The sequence below is a fragment of the Hyperoodon ampullatus genome (genome assembly GCF_949752795.1).
Source record: "Hyperoodon ampullatus genome assembly, chromosome: 2".
Taxonomy (NCBI): domain Eukaryota; kingdom Metazoa; phylum Chordata; class Mammalia; order Artiodactyla; family Ziphiidae; genus Hyperoodon; species Hyperoodon ampullatus.
This window is the reverse complement of record NC_136915.1, coordinates 8,537,812-8,555,608: the sequence shown is the minus strand read 5'-3', so window position 1 is coordinate 8,555,608 and position 17,797 is coordinate 8,537,812. Positions and strand designations below refer to the sequence as shown.

The 17,797-nt window shown below is 45.9% G+C and overlaps 1 protein-coding gene across 1 annotated transcript in view; it reads left to right on the top strand.

Moving 5' to 3' along the window:
- The window catches only part of MTOR (mechanistic target of rapamycin kinase), a gene marked incomplete at its 5' end in the record, with an annotated part of 118,671 nt that extends 105,629 nt beyond the window's left edge, over positions 1 to 13,042 (top strand). Inside the window, 12 exons of the mRNA XM_079696532.1 lie at positions 603 to 738; positions 1,328 to 1,475; positions 2,091 to 2,213; positions 3,445 to 3,527; positions 4,965 to 5,037; positions 5,973 to 6,047; positions 6,438 to 6,573; positions 7,239 to 7,304; positions 9,564 to 9,644; positions 9,921 to 10,001; positions 12,179 to 12,284; positions 12,984 to 13,042. Of these exons, the coding sequence (XP_079552658.1) occupies positions 603 to 738; positions 1,328 to 1,475; positions 2,091 to 2,213; positions 3,445 to 3,527; positions 4,965 to 5,037; positions 5,973 to 6,047; positions 6,438 to 6,573; positions 7,239 to 7,304; positions 9,564 to 9,644; positions 9,921 to 10,001; positions 12,179 to 12,284; positions 12,984 to 12,999 (1,124 nt within the window). The 3' untranslated portion in view covers positions 13,000 to 13,042. The remainder of the gene's footprint in view (positions 1 to 602; positions 739 to 1,327; positions 1,476 to 2,090; positions 2,214 to 3,444; positions 3,528 to 4,964; positions 5,038 to 5,972; positions 6,048 to 6,437; positions 6,574 to 7,238; positions 7,305 to 9,563; positions 9,645 to 9,920; positions 10,002 to 12,178; positions 12,285 to 12,983) is intronic.
- Between the last annotated feature and the right edge of the window lie 4,755 nt (positions 13,043 to 17,797).

The window sequence follows — 17,797 nt, the reverse complement described above, 5'->3', positions numbered from 1 at the left end:
AGCCGGTAGTGTGAAGTTAGTACTCACCCCCAACCTCCAGCCCGAAGAGGGCACAGAGCCCGGCAAGGGCTGTAACCTGGACAGAGAGGCCGTCCCCTGGAAGCCGTGGCTCAGACAGTGGGAGGGAGCTACTTCCAGAACCGTAGCCTGGCCAGTCGTCAGGGGCAAGTACCCTGACCTCTCCCTCTTCCCACCCTCTGACCTCCTGCCACCGCCCCCATTGGCCAAGCACACAGGGGAGCCCAGGGGATGTGGTCTCTAGGGGTCAGGCTTCTCGGGTCAGAGCAGGACAGAGAAGGACAGAAAGTGGGTTGGGGAGGGGACATGTAGAGTGACCATCTTTGTGCAGACTTGTTCCTGGCCCTCGAAGACAGAGTTTATAAAAAATTTTACTTATGTTGATTTGAACAACATCTCATTGGGGGACCATTAACAGGAGGGCCATTCTTCTCATGCGTTCTAGGGAGTGTTTCTTCTCTTTGTAGGGACAGTACGACTGGGTAAGTTATATGTCCACAGACCTGTGAATGCAGTGGTGGTCCACCAGCCAGTGGGATTGAGACCCTCTGATCCTTGCTGACTGCTCCCCCCATTCTTTACAGGCAGCAACGGGCACGAGTTTGTCTTCCTCCTGAAGGGCCATGAAGATCTGCGGCAGGACGAGCGAGTGATGCAGCTCTTCGGCCTGGTCAACACCCTTCTGGCCAATGACCCAACATCTCTTCGGAAAAACCTCAGGTATTCAGAATGCCGTGAAAATGGCACTGATTTGAGAAATCTTCTAGTTATTTCTTAACATCTCTCCAGGTGGTCGTGTACCTTTGCCAAATAAATAATTACATACCTGACAGGAAGTCATCAATAGCCAAGGTGTCAAAGAGAAGAATTCTCCAGGTTTTTAGAGTGTTCTCATGGGAAATGCCTTTGATAACCTCCAGAGGATTCAGAAAGGAACACTTTGTGGCCTTTAGACTGGAGATTCCACAAATTCAATGTGTTCTACCCTTACAGGATGACAGCCCTGCCAAGCCCTTCCTGTCCTCAGTCTTCTCTTTCTGTTAAGAACATAGATATTGGGCTTCCCTGGTGGCGCAGTGGTTGAGAGTCCGCCTGCCGATGCAGGGGACTCGGGTTCGTGCCCCGGTCTGGGAAGATCCCACACGCCGCGGAACGGCTGGGCCCGTGGGCCATGGCCGCTGAGCCTGCGCGTCTGGAGCCTGTGCTCCATGACGGGAGAGGCCACAACAGTGAGAGGCCCGCGTACCGCAAAAAAAAAAAAAGTTCTACTGTTTTCTGCTCAATGACCCTGCTTCCCCATGGGTTTTAGCATCCAGAGATATGCTGTCATTCCCTTATCAACCAATTCGGGCCTCATCGGCTGGGTCCCCCACTGTGACACGCTGCACGCCCTCATCCGGGACTACAGGGAGAAAAAGAAGATCCTTCTCAACATCGAGCATCGCATCATGCTGCGGGTATGTGATGTGTCTGCCAGGCCCAACCCTTCAGTGTCTCAGAGGCAAAACTCACCAGTCAGGGAATCTGTACAAAGCTGCTTTTCTCGTTCTCCCGTACGTGTCCATCACTGAAAAATCTGTGTGAGGGAATTAGCTGTTGACGAAGGATTAATGATGTGAGTCCTAAAGCAGATAACCTTCTCTAAGAAACGGAAGGACCCTGAAGCCCAGAAATTAGGTTTCCATCACCCTCTGTGAGACTGGACAGCATTATTTATCAGGCAACACGTATCTACTGAATACTAACAATGTATACAGAGCGCTGCCTGGCCATATGGGGAAATGGTGCTTAGGAGGTGTGTGAGTGAGGAGAACGAGAACTGTTTGTCACCCAAATCCTTGAACCTTCCAGTGTTCTCGTTCATACCGGTAGGCTGGTACTGAGGCAAGGCCCTGGCACTTCCTGTGATCATTGGCTTAGAGTGGCCTCTGCTTTTCCTTGTTTCCCTTCTCCTTTTGGCGGTGGTGGGGAAATGAGAACCCAGCACTGCCTGGCCACGGAGCCTTGTTTCTTCCTGGGTGTGAGCTGCCTGTCTCAGGCCGCTTCCTCACAGCCCTTGTGTCCTGGTGCAGATGGCTCCGGACTACGACCACCTGACTCTGATGCAGAAGGTTGAGGTGTTTGAGCACGCCGTCAACAACACGGCTGGGGACGACCTGGCCAAGCTGCTGTGGCTGAAGAGCCCCAGCTCCGAGGTATGGCACCCCACCGCACCCCACCCCACTCGTGCCGCTGCCCTGTGGTGCACCCCCTCTGGTCAGGAACGGTTTTCTCGTTTGTTCCTGTGCACCCGGTGGACGAGTCTCTGTAATGATTCGCTGTGGATGATGGGCAGTCCTTTAGAGCAGAAATTGAATGGGCGAGCCATGCAGTCTAGCAGTAGTTAATAGTTTCAAGTTTCACCCATTGCTTTATGATAGTATTTTATTAAGGTTGTTCAATCTTTTTCATATGTATTATAAATTTCCTATTTATTTGGTTTTTCAGTTTTGTTAACAGTATGTTTCTCGGTTTGAAATTTTTGTTTTGTTTTGGTTTTGATGTGCCTTTTTAAATGTTAGAAGTTAATAGATTTTTAATCCTTTTCTTTAAAGTCTACCTTTGGCTTTATATTTAGAAAGTCTCCACCTCAAGATTACTTATCTTTTCTTGGACTAATTATAAGATATGTGATGTGATATAATACTGCTGTATGATAAATATAAAAGATGTTAAGAGAGTAAATTACATAAGTTCTTATCACAAGGGAAAGAAAAAGATTTGTGTTTACATTTAAATCCTTAACCCAAGTTGGAATTTAAAGTTAGGGCTATATTTTATTTTTTTAAGATGATTAAGCAATATTTTAGTATTACCAAATCATCCATCCTTTCACCACTATTTAAAAGAGTCAATTTTTATTATATACTAAATTCTTATATGCCTTTGGATTTCTTTCTAGAATTTCTATTTCATTGATCTTTCTGCCTGTTTCTCCTCAAGTATCCCACTGTTAATACAAGTCTCTTCTCATTGGCTATTTACATATAATTTTTTTCCAGATAAATTTTGGGATCATTTTGTCAAGGTGCCCCAAAAACGTGCCAATGAATTTTTATTGAAATTACATTAAGTGTATTAAATAATCTGGGAGGATATTACATCTTTTCAATCTTAAGTGGATATCCTTAAATGGATATTTTCACTTACTCAAGTCTTTATATTTCTAAGCAAAGTTTAATTTATTTATTCATCTAAGTTCTGCACATTTCTAATTAAGTTTATTCTGAGCATAGTTTATCTGTGTAATTATGAATGTGATTTTGGTTCCCTTATACATTCTAACTGGTTATTGATGGACTATAAGCAAACAACTGATTGGGGTATAATTATGTTGAAACAAGTTAGTTTCCAGAGGCTTGGTTCACGTGTGCTCCTGTGTTCTAGGTGTGGTTTGATCGAAGAACCAATTACACCCGCTCTTTAGCGGTCATGTCCATGGTTGGGTATATTTTGGGCCTGGGCGATAGGTGAGTGAATTTGTTTCTTTGAGACTTGTTTCTTGAATGGCTTCATTTTGTAGCCATTGTAATTTTCTTGAATGGCTTCATTTTGTTTTCCAGTGAGATTTATGACCGTTTGGTAAATATTTGTATTTTGTACTTTAGGCGCTTTTTGGGGCATCAACCTTAGTCCCCTATTTATTGTCATGCCAACAGAACAACACATCAAACTAAAGAGAAGAAAAACAATAGTTCAAGGGTACTACTTTCTCCATAGGTTGGTTTAATATATTAAAACCCATTTTAAATCCAGTTGATTTTATTGATTCAATAAACATTTATCAATCACCACCATGCTAAGATAAATAATTCTATTTCCTTAATTGAAACCAACCAAAGTAGATCCTTCTGATATTCCTACATAATAAATTTCATCCTAGTGTACTGACTGAAAAAGTAGTTTAGGAATGTTCAGAAATTCAAAACAAAATAAACCAAAAAAAACTAGTATTCCGATGTCTACTGTTCTTCTCCTGAGATCATGTTTCATGCAATTATTTGAGAGTGAAAAAAATTTTATCCCACAGAAATAATAAATTCCTGTTTTTTGTTTTTGTTTTTTTTTTTGTGGTACGCGGGCCTCTCACTGTTGTGGCCTCTCCCGTTGCGGAGCACAGGCTCCGGATGCGCAGGCTCAGCAGCCATGGCTCACGGGCCCAGCCGCTCCGCGGCATATGGGATCCTCCCAGACCGGGGCACGAACCCGTATCCCCTGCATCGGCAGGTGGACTCTCAACCACTGCGCCACCAGGGAGGCCCAAATTCCTGTTTTTAAAAAACTCAGAGGGACTTCCCTGGTGGTCCACTGGTTAAGACTCCGTGCTCCCAATGCAGGGGGCACGGTTCAATCCGTGGTCAGGGAACTAAGATCCAAAAAATACTTAGTAAAACACCTGTTGAATTGGCTCAGGGGCTCAGGGAGATGAGACCCTATGATAGGTGCCAAGTAGCGAAGATAGAACCTTGTCACTCTGAGATGCCAGCACTGCCAGAAACCATTTATCCTGTGACCAAAGACCTTGGGAAAGCAAATTGTCTCGGTATCATGGGGCAGCTTGTGATTCACACAGATAAATTCTCATTTGAGCCCTAGGGCAGGGGTCGGCAAACCTTTTCTGTAAAGGGCCAGATAAGAAATATTTTAGGCTTCACTGGCCATACGATCTCCGTCACAACTACTCATCTCTGCTGCTGTAGCATAAAAGCAGCCTGAAACAATATATAAACAAATGAGCGTGGCTGTGTTCCAGTAAAACTCTACTTACAAAAGTTGGAGGGGTGCCGCTAGATTTTGCCTGAGTTCTGTAGTTTGCCAGCCCCTGGCCTAGAGTCTCACAGACTTGGGGATTTGTTCATCTGTGCTGCTCTCTTGACCTCCCCCGGTCTCTCTTCTGTTTTTCAAAGACACCCATCCAACCTGATGCTGGACCGGCTGAGCGGGAAGATCCTGCACATTGACTTTGGGGACTGCTTTGAGGTGAACACGCGTTCCAGAACACCACGTAACCTCACCTTCCCGGATGACCACTTTCCACCCTCCTCCAACCATTTAGGCAAACTTAAGCCCAAAATGCAGTATCCTCACCCCTGCCTCTCCTACCAAGGTGATAGAAAATCAGTCTAATAAATGAACTCCATGCTCTTTGATACTTGCCGTAATTGGACTCAGAAAAAGGGGGGTGGGGGGCACGGTTCACAACCCTCCTTTGTTTTTTTTCGGCCGCTCCACGCGGCACGTGGGATCTTGGTTCACCGACCAGGGAATCGAACCCACGCCCCCTGTACTGGAAGCACGGAGTCTTAACCACCGGACCACCAGGGAGGTCCTTTTTAATTTTTTTTTTTAAGTTTCTTTTTTTTTTTTTTTTTTTTTTCTTTTATGTGGACCATTTTTAAAGTCTTTGTTGAATTTGTTACAATATTGCTTCTGGGTTTTTGTTTTTTGTTTTTTTTTTGATGTTTTGGTTTTTTGGCCACAAAGCATGTGGGATTTAGTTCCCTACCAGGGATCAAACCCGTACCCCCTGCACTGGAAGGCGAAGTCTTAACCAGGGAAGTCCCCACACACCCTCTTTAGGTGGAGGAATCCCTTATCCTCGACATGGCCTGCTGGTCAAAGGCCTGGGCGTGACGCACACTTGTCTTTTTCTCTCTTTTTCTCCCTCTCTCTTTCCTCTCTCTCCCCCTCTCCCCGTTTCTCCTCCTCTCCCTCTCCCCCACCCTCTCTCTTTTGTTTTTAGTTGTCTATTCGATCCCAGTGACAAGACCCATCACTAAACTCAAGCTGCTTCCTTTCTGTGCTCTAATTGAAGTCGGTGCTGGTGATGCAAAGGAAAACCACCTGCCTGCCCCTGGCTTCAGCTGAGGAAAAGTCTAACCAGTGGACATGGTTTTTCCCTTTATTATCCTTAGGTTGCTATGACCAGAGAGAAATTTCCAGAGAAGATTCCATTTAGACTAACAAGAATGTTGACCAATGCTATGGAGGTGAGTGGATATTGGTAATGAGCTGATTTGAAGTGGGACCAATACAGTTCCAGCCCTCTCTGAGGACAGACTTCCTTCCTTGTTAGATCTCCAGTTCCCCAAATGCCCAGGCTATTCTGTAGTCGTTTCCTGGTATTTTCCATTGTGTTAGAAATGATCAGTCTTTGAAAGTCTTACCAACCTTTACTCCAGGCCTTGTTTCATATGAATCACAGTCCTGACCTGACCCTTTGCTCTGAAGACGTTCCCAGCCTGGCCCATCAGTAATGGGCTAAGTCGTCTTCCTGAGTGGAGGTGACACGCCCTCTTGACTGTCTGACTTTCGGTTGTAAGGCCTTCAGGGGCCAGTGTTGGTGAGCTCTGTGGTGAATGGCTCTGGCCCGTCTGCAGGTCACGGGCCTGGATGGCAACTACAGAATCACATGCCACACGGTGATGGAAGTGCTTCGGGAGCACAAGGACAGCGTCATGGCCGTGCTGGAAGCCTTCGTCTACGACCCCTTGCTGAACTGGAGGCTGATGGACAGTGAGTCTTAGCAAGCGCCTGGGAACTGGAGTCCGCACCCTCCCGAAGTGGGAGTATCTGACGCATTCCATTTCACGATCCTGTCCCCCTGCAAGCGCGGAGCCCAAGACACATTACTAGGCTACTGCATTACATTTTCACAAAGCTGCTCTGGTGGCTGGAAATGAATTTCAAGTATTTTTATTAACTAAGACAGAAAACTCCAGTCATCAGTTTAGATACTAACTGAAACCTTTTTCAGGGTAAATTAAGTACTCTAATGATTTTTGTTTAGGTTTCATGTTGAGTAGCAGATGGAATTTTGACAGGATTTGCAAGCAGTTGTGGTATCTCAGCAGTATCTCAGTCTATTCTTTTTTCCTACCTCCTTAGAAGGTGCTTACTAACAAGAGGCGTCTCTTCCACTGTGCTTGTCATACTTGCACCTTATTGTCTGGTTTACCTTGTCTGAATCCAGCTCAACCATATAAAGTGTCCCTCAGGATGGGATACCTGTGCTAACAGCTACCCGTTTTCTCCCGAGCAATACGTCTTTGGTTCTCTCTTAGGGGTTATAGCTTTTGGGAAAATTATATTTTTATGATTGTAAGAAAATATATCAATCAAGTTGTTTTCAAGTCAAAGTTTGAAGCACTTTTTAATCCTCCCTTTATTTCTTTCCCTAGCAAATACCAAAGGCAACAAGCGCTCCCGCACGAGGACGGATTCCTACTCTGCTGGCCAGTCAGTAGGTGGGCGCATCCCCTGAGGGTCGCAGACTCTGTCCTTTTCTGTCCATAGTGTTTCTAGAAGAAGGTGAACTTGGTCACTGCCTTTAGAAAGCATGGCTTAAAGTAGTAAGCACCTAACGTGTGTTTTCTTTAATGCCTCTCAGGAAGGAGTGGGTAGCTAAAGCTCAGAAATTTTGATCAAACTATCCAATCTTAATCTACCTGTAAAAACATAATTAAAAGTATGTCTGACTGTTAGCCTGTATTTAGCCTGCCCTTTAATGGTGCCTGGGTTGTGGTAATTACTAGCTATAATACCTTAATCCTAAAGCTTTGTTAATAGCTCAGAAATAGGAAGATGGAAGCAGCAGAAATGTACTTACACTGCTGCCTGAGGAGCTGGGAAACCACATGAAACATTGTTTCCAAGAATGTGGTCCACAGAACAGGGTTCCAAGAAGATAATGTCCTTCCAAGAGCCAGAACAGGGTCGGCGTATTAAATGCTCTGAGACGTCTCAAAGTAAAGCCGTTTAACTTTGTTTACCCTTGCCCTTTGCTCCCTACCCTCAGCCCAACCCTTTGACCCCCGCATCTAACAACATCCCACACAGTCATCCTTTAGGAAGTACTGTCAGGGTGTATAACAGTAAAATATTCTCTACAAATACTTACGGAACATTTGCAACTAGTTACTTAGCTAAGCCAAATAGTGTTTAGAGGTGCAGAAAGAATGTGAGATACCGAGAATGCCCTGAAGAAGCACACAATCCCATTATGGAATTGACCGGAGTATATATGAAATAATAAAGAGAACAGGGCACTGCACAGGTACCACATCATTTGGTTGGTAACAGAGGGATGGTGGGCCTTAGAAAGGAGGTATCACTCTGAACTGCAGTGGTTTAGGGAGATCGTGGGCTGGTGGAATTTAAGCTGAGCCTTACTGGATGGATGGAATCTGGATGTGTAGAAAGGAAGAGAGTGTTCTCGGCAGGAAACTGGGATCCTGGATTGGTATCATCTATGAATAGCTTGGACTCTACACTGGATATCATAAATACCTGAGTCACCCACGGTGTCTGGGAGGCCTCATACAGATGACTGGCCTCACCCAAATTACGTGATACTTACTGGTTTAAGTCTCAGGGTCCACCTTCTTAATACATTATTGCAGAGGGGAATTAGGACAGCCTGTTCTGGGGGCACCAGGTGCTGGTGGACCTGGTTGTTTTTATGTGGCTTAAAAGTTAAGTTCCAGGGACTTCCCTGGTGGCGCAGTGGTTAAGAATCTGCCTGCCAATGCAGGGGACACGGATTCAAGCCCTGGTCCGGGAAGATCCCACATGCCGCGGAGCAACTAAGCCCGTGCGCCACAACTACTGAGCCTGCACTTTAGGGACCGTGAGCCACAACTGCTGAGCCCGCGTGCCCCAACTACTGAAGCCCGCGTGCCTAGAGCCCGTGCTTCTCAACAAGAGAAGCCACCGCAGTGAGAAGCCCTCACACCACAACAAAGAGTAGCCCCCGCTCACCGCAACTAGAGAAAGCCCGCTCACAGCAACGAAGACCCAACACAGCCAGAAATAAATAAATAAATATTTTTTTAATGAAGTTCCAGGGACTCATTAATAAAAGTATTATTATCACTAGCTTCAGCTTGAAGGCCTGTGATGTCCAAGGACAGTGTGTAAAGAACTTCATGTTCTGATTGTAGACTCTGCTCTCCTGAAGGCCACAGTCATTGGAGGGCAACCCTAAAGCTTGTGGACTTTTTCTCCCCAGAATTGATGTATAAATTCCTCCAAGGAATAACATTTCAGTCATGTATGTGACCCATTGAAAGCTAGTTTTCTTTATGTTATTACCAGTTTTTGTCCAACCAAATTTTGTTACCGGATCTTTGACTCGTGATCCTATTCTGTATGTCAGAACATTTTATTAATGCTGTATGTTTGCAAATTCATGCTTTGCAGATTTTAAAACTTTTTCTTTTTTTGGCTGCACCCTGCAGCTTGTGGGATCTCAGGTCCCTGACCAGGGATTGAACCCGGGCCACAGCAGTGAAGTCGCCAAATCCTAAACACTAGACCACCCAGGAACTCACTAAAAACTTTTAAATACATAAAGAGTAACATAACACTTCCTTTCTCCTTTCTCCTCTGAGATAGGTAGGGCAGGTGTTAAAGGGAATATAGTACATGGAGAATTAGAGCTAATACCTTGAAACAGTGGCTTCTTGGTGTTTGAATTTTCTGCTAACTGATTTTTTTCCTCCTAGAAATTTTGGATGGTGTGGAACTTGGGGAACCAGCCCATAAGAAAACAGGGACCACAGTGCCAGAATCTATTCATTCTTTCAGTAAGTCCAACCTCTGAGGAATTGCACCAGTGACTAGCTCATTAAGAAAATAGCAGCTGTGTGCACCATGATGAGGGTCAGTAAGAGGAAGCAACAAAACTGCCTTTGAGCAGAAAAGATCCTGTGAATTTCTCGTTATATTCTGAGGACAAAGATAGACAAAGAAGAAGAATTACTCAACATTTACAAAGTGAATATTTGAGAAAAACAGGGGCATCCATTGAACCTGTTGTGATGATCCAATCTTACTGTTATTTCTACTTCTGTGTATTCCAGTTGGAGACGGTTTGGTGAAACCAGAGGCCCTAAATAAGAAAGCTATTCAAATTATTAACAGAGTTCGAGATAAGCTCACTGGTGAGTGTGTGTATGTGTTTACTTGAAACGGACATAAAATCTCCTTTAGTGGGTGGTTGGCCCAGTTTCCAGTGGTGTTGGTGCCTAAACTTTGACCCTGTGCTGCTAACTGGAGTGTCTCTGAGGCCATCAGTTAAGGACCCTCTCTGATCCTCTAATGACCAATAAACTTTCTTTAAGTAATGTTGTTAAAACAGTGAAGTTGAACAGTAAAGTTCTGTTGGGTCCAGAGTCAGCCAAATTCAGGAAAAACTTTTTTTATCATCATGGCTTGATATTAGAGCAAATCTGACCACTTGATTCATTGCCCATCTGTGCTCAGGTAACTGTTATGGAGTGGAGTACATGGAAGGGGAGAAACACATACTTTTGAACAGGAGACATGTCACATTAACCAGATGGTGTGACTTGGGGGTGGGAGGCGGGGAGGCAAAAGACCCCTCAGAAGGCGGTGAGGATGAACTGAGACGTGGGAGGCCCAGCACTGAGCATAGGGCCTGGCACATAAGCTTTGTCGTCAAGGCATATTGGTTTATTGAGCACCCACAAGTGCTAGATGCTAAAGAAACGGTGTTGGTAAAAACAGGCAGCTTCCCTGCCTTTGTGGGGCTTAGAATCTAAAGAGGAATACTGTTGTGAGTGAAAGAGACTGAGGCTCTGATGCCGATAACAGGGAATTTAAGTTCAGGAGTTCAGGAAAAGCTTTCCTCACCAAACTACCCATGAGTTTAAAATCTGAAAGAGGAGCTGATTAGGGCAGATTGTTCCAGGTAAAGGAGGGAGTATAGCAAGAAAAAAGGTCCGAAAGCCTGCCAGTCTTAACTGCCCCAGAGAAAGGTGGGAGGAGCCCAATGCAAAATGTTTTGACTCTGGGTAGGCCAGGGCCAGATCATACAGGACATTATATTTTTATCCTATGTCTTATGGGCAGTGGGAAAGCACTGAAAGGTTTTAAGGGGTTGGGGGGCCTGGGCAGGTTTGCATTGTGAAATCCTGCCTGCTCTGGCTACGGGTGGAGCAGGGGCTAAGGGGAGGAAGCAGTTGCCACAGGCATGCAGGCTGGACAGTTGATTAGACAAGGGCGGCAGCGGAGGTGGATTCAGGAGCCGTTTAGAAGGTAAAGCCAAAGGATTGATGATGGGGCATGAGGGGCGGGGCGGGATCAAGTGTGGCTCCAAGTCTCTGGTGACCTTCTGAGAGCTGTGATGAGCCTGACAGCCAGACTAAAGCAATTGAAGAGAATGTGAAGTGAGAGAGAGAAGCGAGGGAGTGGAGACAAGTTTGAAAACTCTTGAGAAGTTTGGCTGTGCAGGCGGGACAGAGGATGAAGCTGGAGAAGGAGCAGTTGGAGAGGCTTTTTCTTCCTTCAATAGGAGAGGAACGTGTTTACATAAAAAGTGAGAACGTGAGGGGGAGAGTTTGCAGGTATGAGTGAGAGGCAGGAGAGTTGACGTAAGGCTCCTAAGAAAGCAGTGGGTGGTGGAGCCAAGTGCAGGTGATCTCGGCCTTAAATGGGAGGAGGGACAGCTCTGGGGGTAACAGGAAGGAAGGAGAGGAAGCCAGCACCTTGAACACTGCCCGACACACTGTGCGCTAGCGAGTCCATTAAATCGTAGAGGGGGGATGAGGGCGCTGGTGAGGGCGAGGCGCCAGAGGAGAGGCTGGGACGTTCAGGTAAAGCCGAGGACTCGGAGTGGCCCTTGCGGAGATGGGAAGGCGCACTGCCAGAGAAGCAGCACGGCCGGCCAGGCAGCGCTGAGTGCCTGAGTGAGGTGGGAGAGTGTGAATGTGTGATGAAAGCAGGCGGCCCTGCGGGAGGAAGGACTCGAAGGGGAGGCTAGAAGGATCGAAAAGAACCGGGTTCCTCGGCCACTTGCCCAACTCAGGGATGATTATGGACTAGAAGAAGGAGTCTTCATAAGCCCATCGGCCAGACCTTCGCCACTCCTGAACTCAGCCGACCATAGGACTTTACCCTCCAGAACCGAGTATGTATTAAGAGGAGACTGGTGTTTACCCAAGTCACGTGGAGGAGAATTTAAAATCCAACTATTGTATAGCCTTTATATTCATGTATGAGGAGGAACTGATCTGGGCTGCAGGGACAGTTAAGCCAAACAGGGGGCAAGGACGGACAACCGGGTGCAGGCTGGATGCTTTTGTTTCTCACGTCCTAGGTCGGGACTTCTCCCACGATGAAACGCTGGACGTCCCAACACAAGTTGAGCTGCTCATCAAACAGGCAACATCCCATGAAAACCTCTGCCAGTGCTACATCGGCTGGTGAGTGGCCTGTCAAACACCTCTGTTCAGATAAGCAATCAGGACCCCACCCTGTGCCCCAAACCCAGAGTCACAGAAGATTTGGGCGGGGTGGCGGGGGGCAGTATCCATAAAGGGAAATCGTGTTATGGTGTTTCAAATCTCTTTTTAAAAAAGTTTGTATTTGCCGTGTGTGCTCATTGTTCCCAAAAGGAGAAAATGGAGAGATGCGGATGTGTATTTGGAAGGTAAACACCAAAATACATTAAAATTACATTTTGTATTGGTTTAGAATAGGTGAGGCCCCCTTATTTGGGGTGGGGGGGTTCTTTGGAGATTTTTGCTGTCGATTCAGAGATACAGGAAGGGCAGGAGAAGAAACCAAAGCAGAGACAGAGAGAAGGAGATGAAAAGACAAATTTATCATCCAGGATTGTAACCTCAAGGACCACTCTGGGGTCTGCTTTGATTAATCGCCCGAGGCACGCTCGAAGGTAGAAACTTGAGAGAGAGGGTGGGGGGGAGGCGTCCTTCTGGGACCCCAGCAGGCGTCAGCCCTGGACTGGAAATTATGAGCGTGTCCTGCACAATTAGTTGTGAAAATCTCAGGGAACGTCCCAGGGGTTGTCAGACCTTGCTCTTTCCATTTTCAGTGTATCCACGTAAAGCTCTGAAGAAGGCCAAATTATTAAAATACTCCTTTTCTCTCTGTCTTCTTAGGTGTCCTTTCTGGTAACTGGAGGCCCAGACATGCCCACAGCATTTCTCTTGAGGCTTTTGTACTTTGGTGTATGCTTCCACTAAACTGAAGCCATGGTCAGAAAGTTCAGCTCTGTTAAATATTTTGAAATGTAAATGAAAAGAACTACTGTATATTAATAGTTGGTTTGAACCAACTTTCTAGCTGCTGTTGAAGAATATATTGTCAGAAACACAAGGCTTGATTTGGTTCCCAGGACAGTAAATGCAGTAATACTACAGAAATCAAGCCATTGATTTTGGGGAACAGATTTCATAACTTTAGAAATACGGGTTTTGACTTAACTCACAGAAGAACTCATAAGCGTTTGCTGACAGAAGAATGGCCTAGTCGATCCTCTCAACATGGACACAGCAAACTCAGCACAGTCAGGAAGCCTCAGGTCCTGGAGGACACGGCTTAGGGTTCTGAACTGTAAGGAAGCAGGAGAAGCTGACTTGTTCACCCTCGCCCATCTCATTACCTCACTGGGCCGTGGACGGCAGCAACAACCTTTGCAAGATGGGCCAAAATGGGTGGGAAAGGTCTGTCTTCTGCCTCACCCGTGATGCTGCACCGTACGCACTTCAAGACCGGAGCCACTCGGAGGGGAGTTTCTTCAGATCGCCAGGCGGCCTCGGCTGAGCAGATACACGGAGCGGATCACAGAGCAGTAGGAGGCCCACACTGGCCTCCCCCAGCATGGTTCTGGGATGTTTTCAGTGAGGTCTGAACGCTCTGTGTTTAGAGCAAGGCCTTGGAATACAGGAATGCTGTCATGGAGGCGCTGACACAGAGGGGGAAAGTCTAGTACATGTTGGGAATTAGGAGCAAAAGAAATATTAAACTAAATGCACAAAATATAAAGTGTAGCCATGTCTAGACACCATGTTGTATCTGAATAATTTTTGTGCCAATAAATGACATCAGAATTTTAAAAACATGTATATGAGTGGCTTTTTATTCCTACTTATTAGTTCATAAAGGAAGCAGTTACTCCTTCAACATTCATTAACACTGAGTACTGGGACTGTGCAGGACAAAGGTCTACGTGACGTGGTCTCCATCCTTGGCTTGTTCACGGCCAGACGAGGGGGAGCCAGCATCTCAGGAGTGGACTGATAAAGCCACCGGGCTGCGTGGTGAGGAGAGCCACGTGCAGGGCGCTAGCCTTGGGTGGGGTCACTGATTCCACTGGGCGAACCAGGAAAGCCTTACAGAAAGGGGGGACCCTTGCCAAGGGTCTTAAAGGAGGAGTGGGAGTTTGTCAGATGAAGCAAGTGAGGACGTTCTCAGCAGAAAAGAAGTATGAAAGCACAATACCGTGCAGGAATGGCAAATGTTAACTTGAACCATATTAGACTGTAGATATTTGGCCATTTTTATACGTGAAACAGCAGTTTCACACACTTGGACCTCATGGTTCAGCATGTCTGGCTCAGTGGTCAGTGGGAAATAAAAGGAATAATGGGAAAAGGAATAATAGGAACTGAAAGGAGGCTAGAACGTAGAACCAGGCCAGACTGGCCTGCCTCGCAGTTCAGCGGCAAGGAGTGTGAACCTGATGCCATGGACAATAGGGCGGGAACCACGTGAAGTTTTAAACAGAGAAAAGGACCTGAGTAGTGTTTTTAAGAGAAACTGGTATCAAACAGGTGGAGAGAAAATTAAAAGCTGTAAGGCTGGGCTTCCCTGGCGGCTCAGTGGTTGGGAGTCCGCCTGCCGATGCACGGGACACGGGTTCGTGCCCCGGTCCGGGAGGATCCCACATGCCACAGAGCGGCTGGGCCCGTGAGCCATGGCTGCTGAGCCTGCGCGTCCGGAGCCTGTGCTTCGCAACGGGAGAGGCCACAACAGTGAGAGGCCCGTGTACCGCAAAAAAAAAAAAAAAAGCTGTAAGGTCTAGTAAAATCGTTGGAATAATGGAGAGGAGGGAACTTGAATATGGAACTGGGAAGTACTAGACACAGATTCCTCTGAAGAGAAAGCAGCCTACAGAGTTCTTCCAAAGGATATTGGTTTTAGTTGTTGAACTAAATTTCTTGTTCTAAATTCCTGTGGGCCACAGCTACCCAGTAAGAAATAATGAACCATAAAAGCTGTTTAAGGAACTTGTAAAATGGACCTAGAGATTCTCATACTAAGTGAAGTAAGTCAGAGACAAATACCATATGATATTACTTCTATGTGGAATCTAAAGTACAACACAGGGACTTCCCTGGTGGTCCAGTGGGTAAGACTCCAAGCTCCCAATGCAGGGGGCCCGGGTTCCATCCCTGGTCGGGGAACTAGATCCCGCATGCGTGCCGCAACTGAGTCTGCACGCCGCAGCGAAGATCCCAAGTGCCACAACTAAGACGCGGCACAGCCAAAAATAAATAAATAAATATTTTATAAATAAAATAAAATACAACACAAACGAACATATCTACAAAACTGACACAGACTCACAGATTCACTCTGTTCACAGAGAAAAGACTTGTTTGCCAAGGGGGAGGAGAGGTGGGAGAGGGAAGGATTGGGAGTTTGGGATTAACAGATGCAAAGTATTATATACAGAATGGATAAACAACAAGGTCCTACTGTAGAGCATGGGGAACTATATTCAATAACCTGTGATAAACCATAATGGAAAAGAATATTAAAAAGAATATATATATGTATAACTAAATCACTGCTGTACAGCAGAAATTAACACACTGTAAATCAACTCTACTTCAATAAAATTTTTTTAAAAATTTTGTAATAGGGGGAGCAAGAATATTATAAGGCCAGGAACCATATCTTGTGGGAATTCACATCCCCCAAATCTGCCAGAAGATCAGGCCCACAGTAGTGCTCCGTAAACATTTGTTGGAGGACTCCTCTATTAAAAACAGAGGGAACTCCCTGGTGGTCCAGTGGTTAGGATTCCGCCCTTCCACTGCAGGGGGCACGGGTTCAATCCCTGATCAGGGAACTAAGACCCTGCATGCCACATCGAGGCCAAAAACAAACAAAAGATGGATTTAAATCTCAACAGTGATAAAACAGTTTTAACCCTCACAGCTAGAAAGTCTCATACCTTCAGATTTTCTATAACTATCCTAAGCTATGTATCAACTATTTTGCTCCTGAAAATATGATCAGATTCTATATGAAATAACTATCAATGACTACAGCGATACCATTCACAAAAGATAAAGGCCATGGGAAAGAACAGACTCAGGAAAATGGTGGCCATTAGTGGTAAGGACATACTCCTTAGAACATGAGAGTCCTTGGGATTAAGATGTTTGGTGAATCCAATGGTTTTTTTGTTGTGTTTTGTTTTTTCTTTTTGGCCACACAACTTGCAGGATCTTAGTTCCCCGACCAGGGATTGAACCCAGGCCCCCTGCAGTGGAGGTGCAGAGTCCTAACCACTGGACCGCCAGGGAATCCCTCCAATGGGTTTTAAGTTATACCTAAGCAAAACCTCTGACTTTGTTGAAATGAGTTACCAGAGGAAGGTGAGGTGCTAATGGAGGCCTTAAAAGACAGTCTAATTCCCCTATCAATCCAGGATAGTTTCATGTAAGCTGTGTGAAGGGAGGGCCTTAAATCTCTTGGAGAGGTAAAGCAGTAAGAGTCAAGGCTGTGGTATCCAATTACCTAGTTTCAAATCTCAACTCCATCTCATCCTATCTGTGTGACTTTGGATAAGTTACTTAATCTCTGTGTTTGTTTCCTCCATTGAAAATGTGGATCTACCCCAGAAGGTTGTTTTGAGGATGAGCTAACCCACGTACAGCACTCAGCACAGCCTAGGTTGAACTATATGAATTAAGTGCTCAAAATATTAGTTGTAAAAATGAACTAGGCTAGCTAGCCTAGGCCTTTGTTCGGCCAGGGTACCTGTGTACCTGAGGTACACAAATGGGGGGCAGGGAGAATGAAAAACAAGCATTCTGTTAATAAGATATTCTGATTAACAGCTAACATGGGAAGTCCCTGCAGTCAAGTGGTTAGGACTCCAGAGATTTCACTCCTGGGGCCCGGGTTCAGTCCCTGGTTGGGGAACTAAGATCCTGCGAGCCGTGAGGTGCAGCCAAAAAAAAAAGATAACAGCTAACATTTACTAAGCCAAACATATTGTATTAAGGGTGTGCCACTCCTGATCTTAGGAAAGAGGACACACCCTACCGGGTTTCCCAAATCCACCGCTGCCAACTTCCTAACAAGACCTCTTCCAGGCATTCATGTAAGAAATGTTTGAGTTCACACTAATTGCCTTAAGACGTGGATGGGGAGGAAACTTTGATTGGAGGCGTTCCAGAGAACTGGAGGTAACTACAGTAGGGACATATAGACGCCTTTTCTAGTAGTTTACCTATAAAGGGCAAGAGGAATGTTACAGTGGTTGGAAGGAGGTGTGGGGTGGAGTGTTGTTTTCTATCTTGTCTTTTATTTGGGAGAGATGCCAGCATACCTGTAGTTTGTCAGGGATGAACCAGCAGCGAGGGAAAAGACAGATGACGCCAGAAGAGGGGATAACTGCAGGAGTCAAACCAAGTGAGTGAGGGGACCACGGAACCAGAGCCTGGGAGGAGCAGGCTTTAAATATAAGAATAATTGGGTCCTCCAGGTCTTACCGTAAATTACTGGGTTGCTGTCATGAAATAATAGGAGGTTAAAGAAAAACGTCAAGTTCCCTGGGCGGGGGTACTCAGAGCTGACACCGCCCCAACTCAACAACAGCCTTCACACATGCGCAGTGCGTGCACGTCGCGTTGGCTGAGGCACTCTCGCGAGAAAAGCCGTTCAAGCCGGAAAA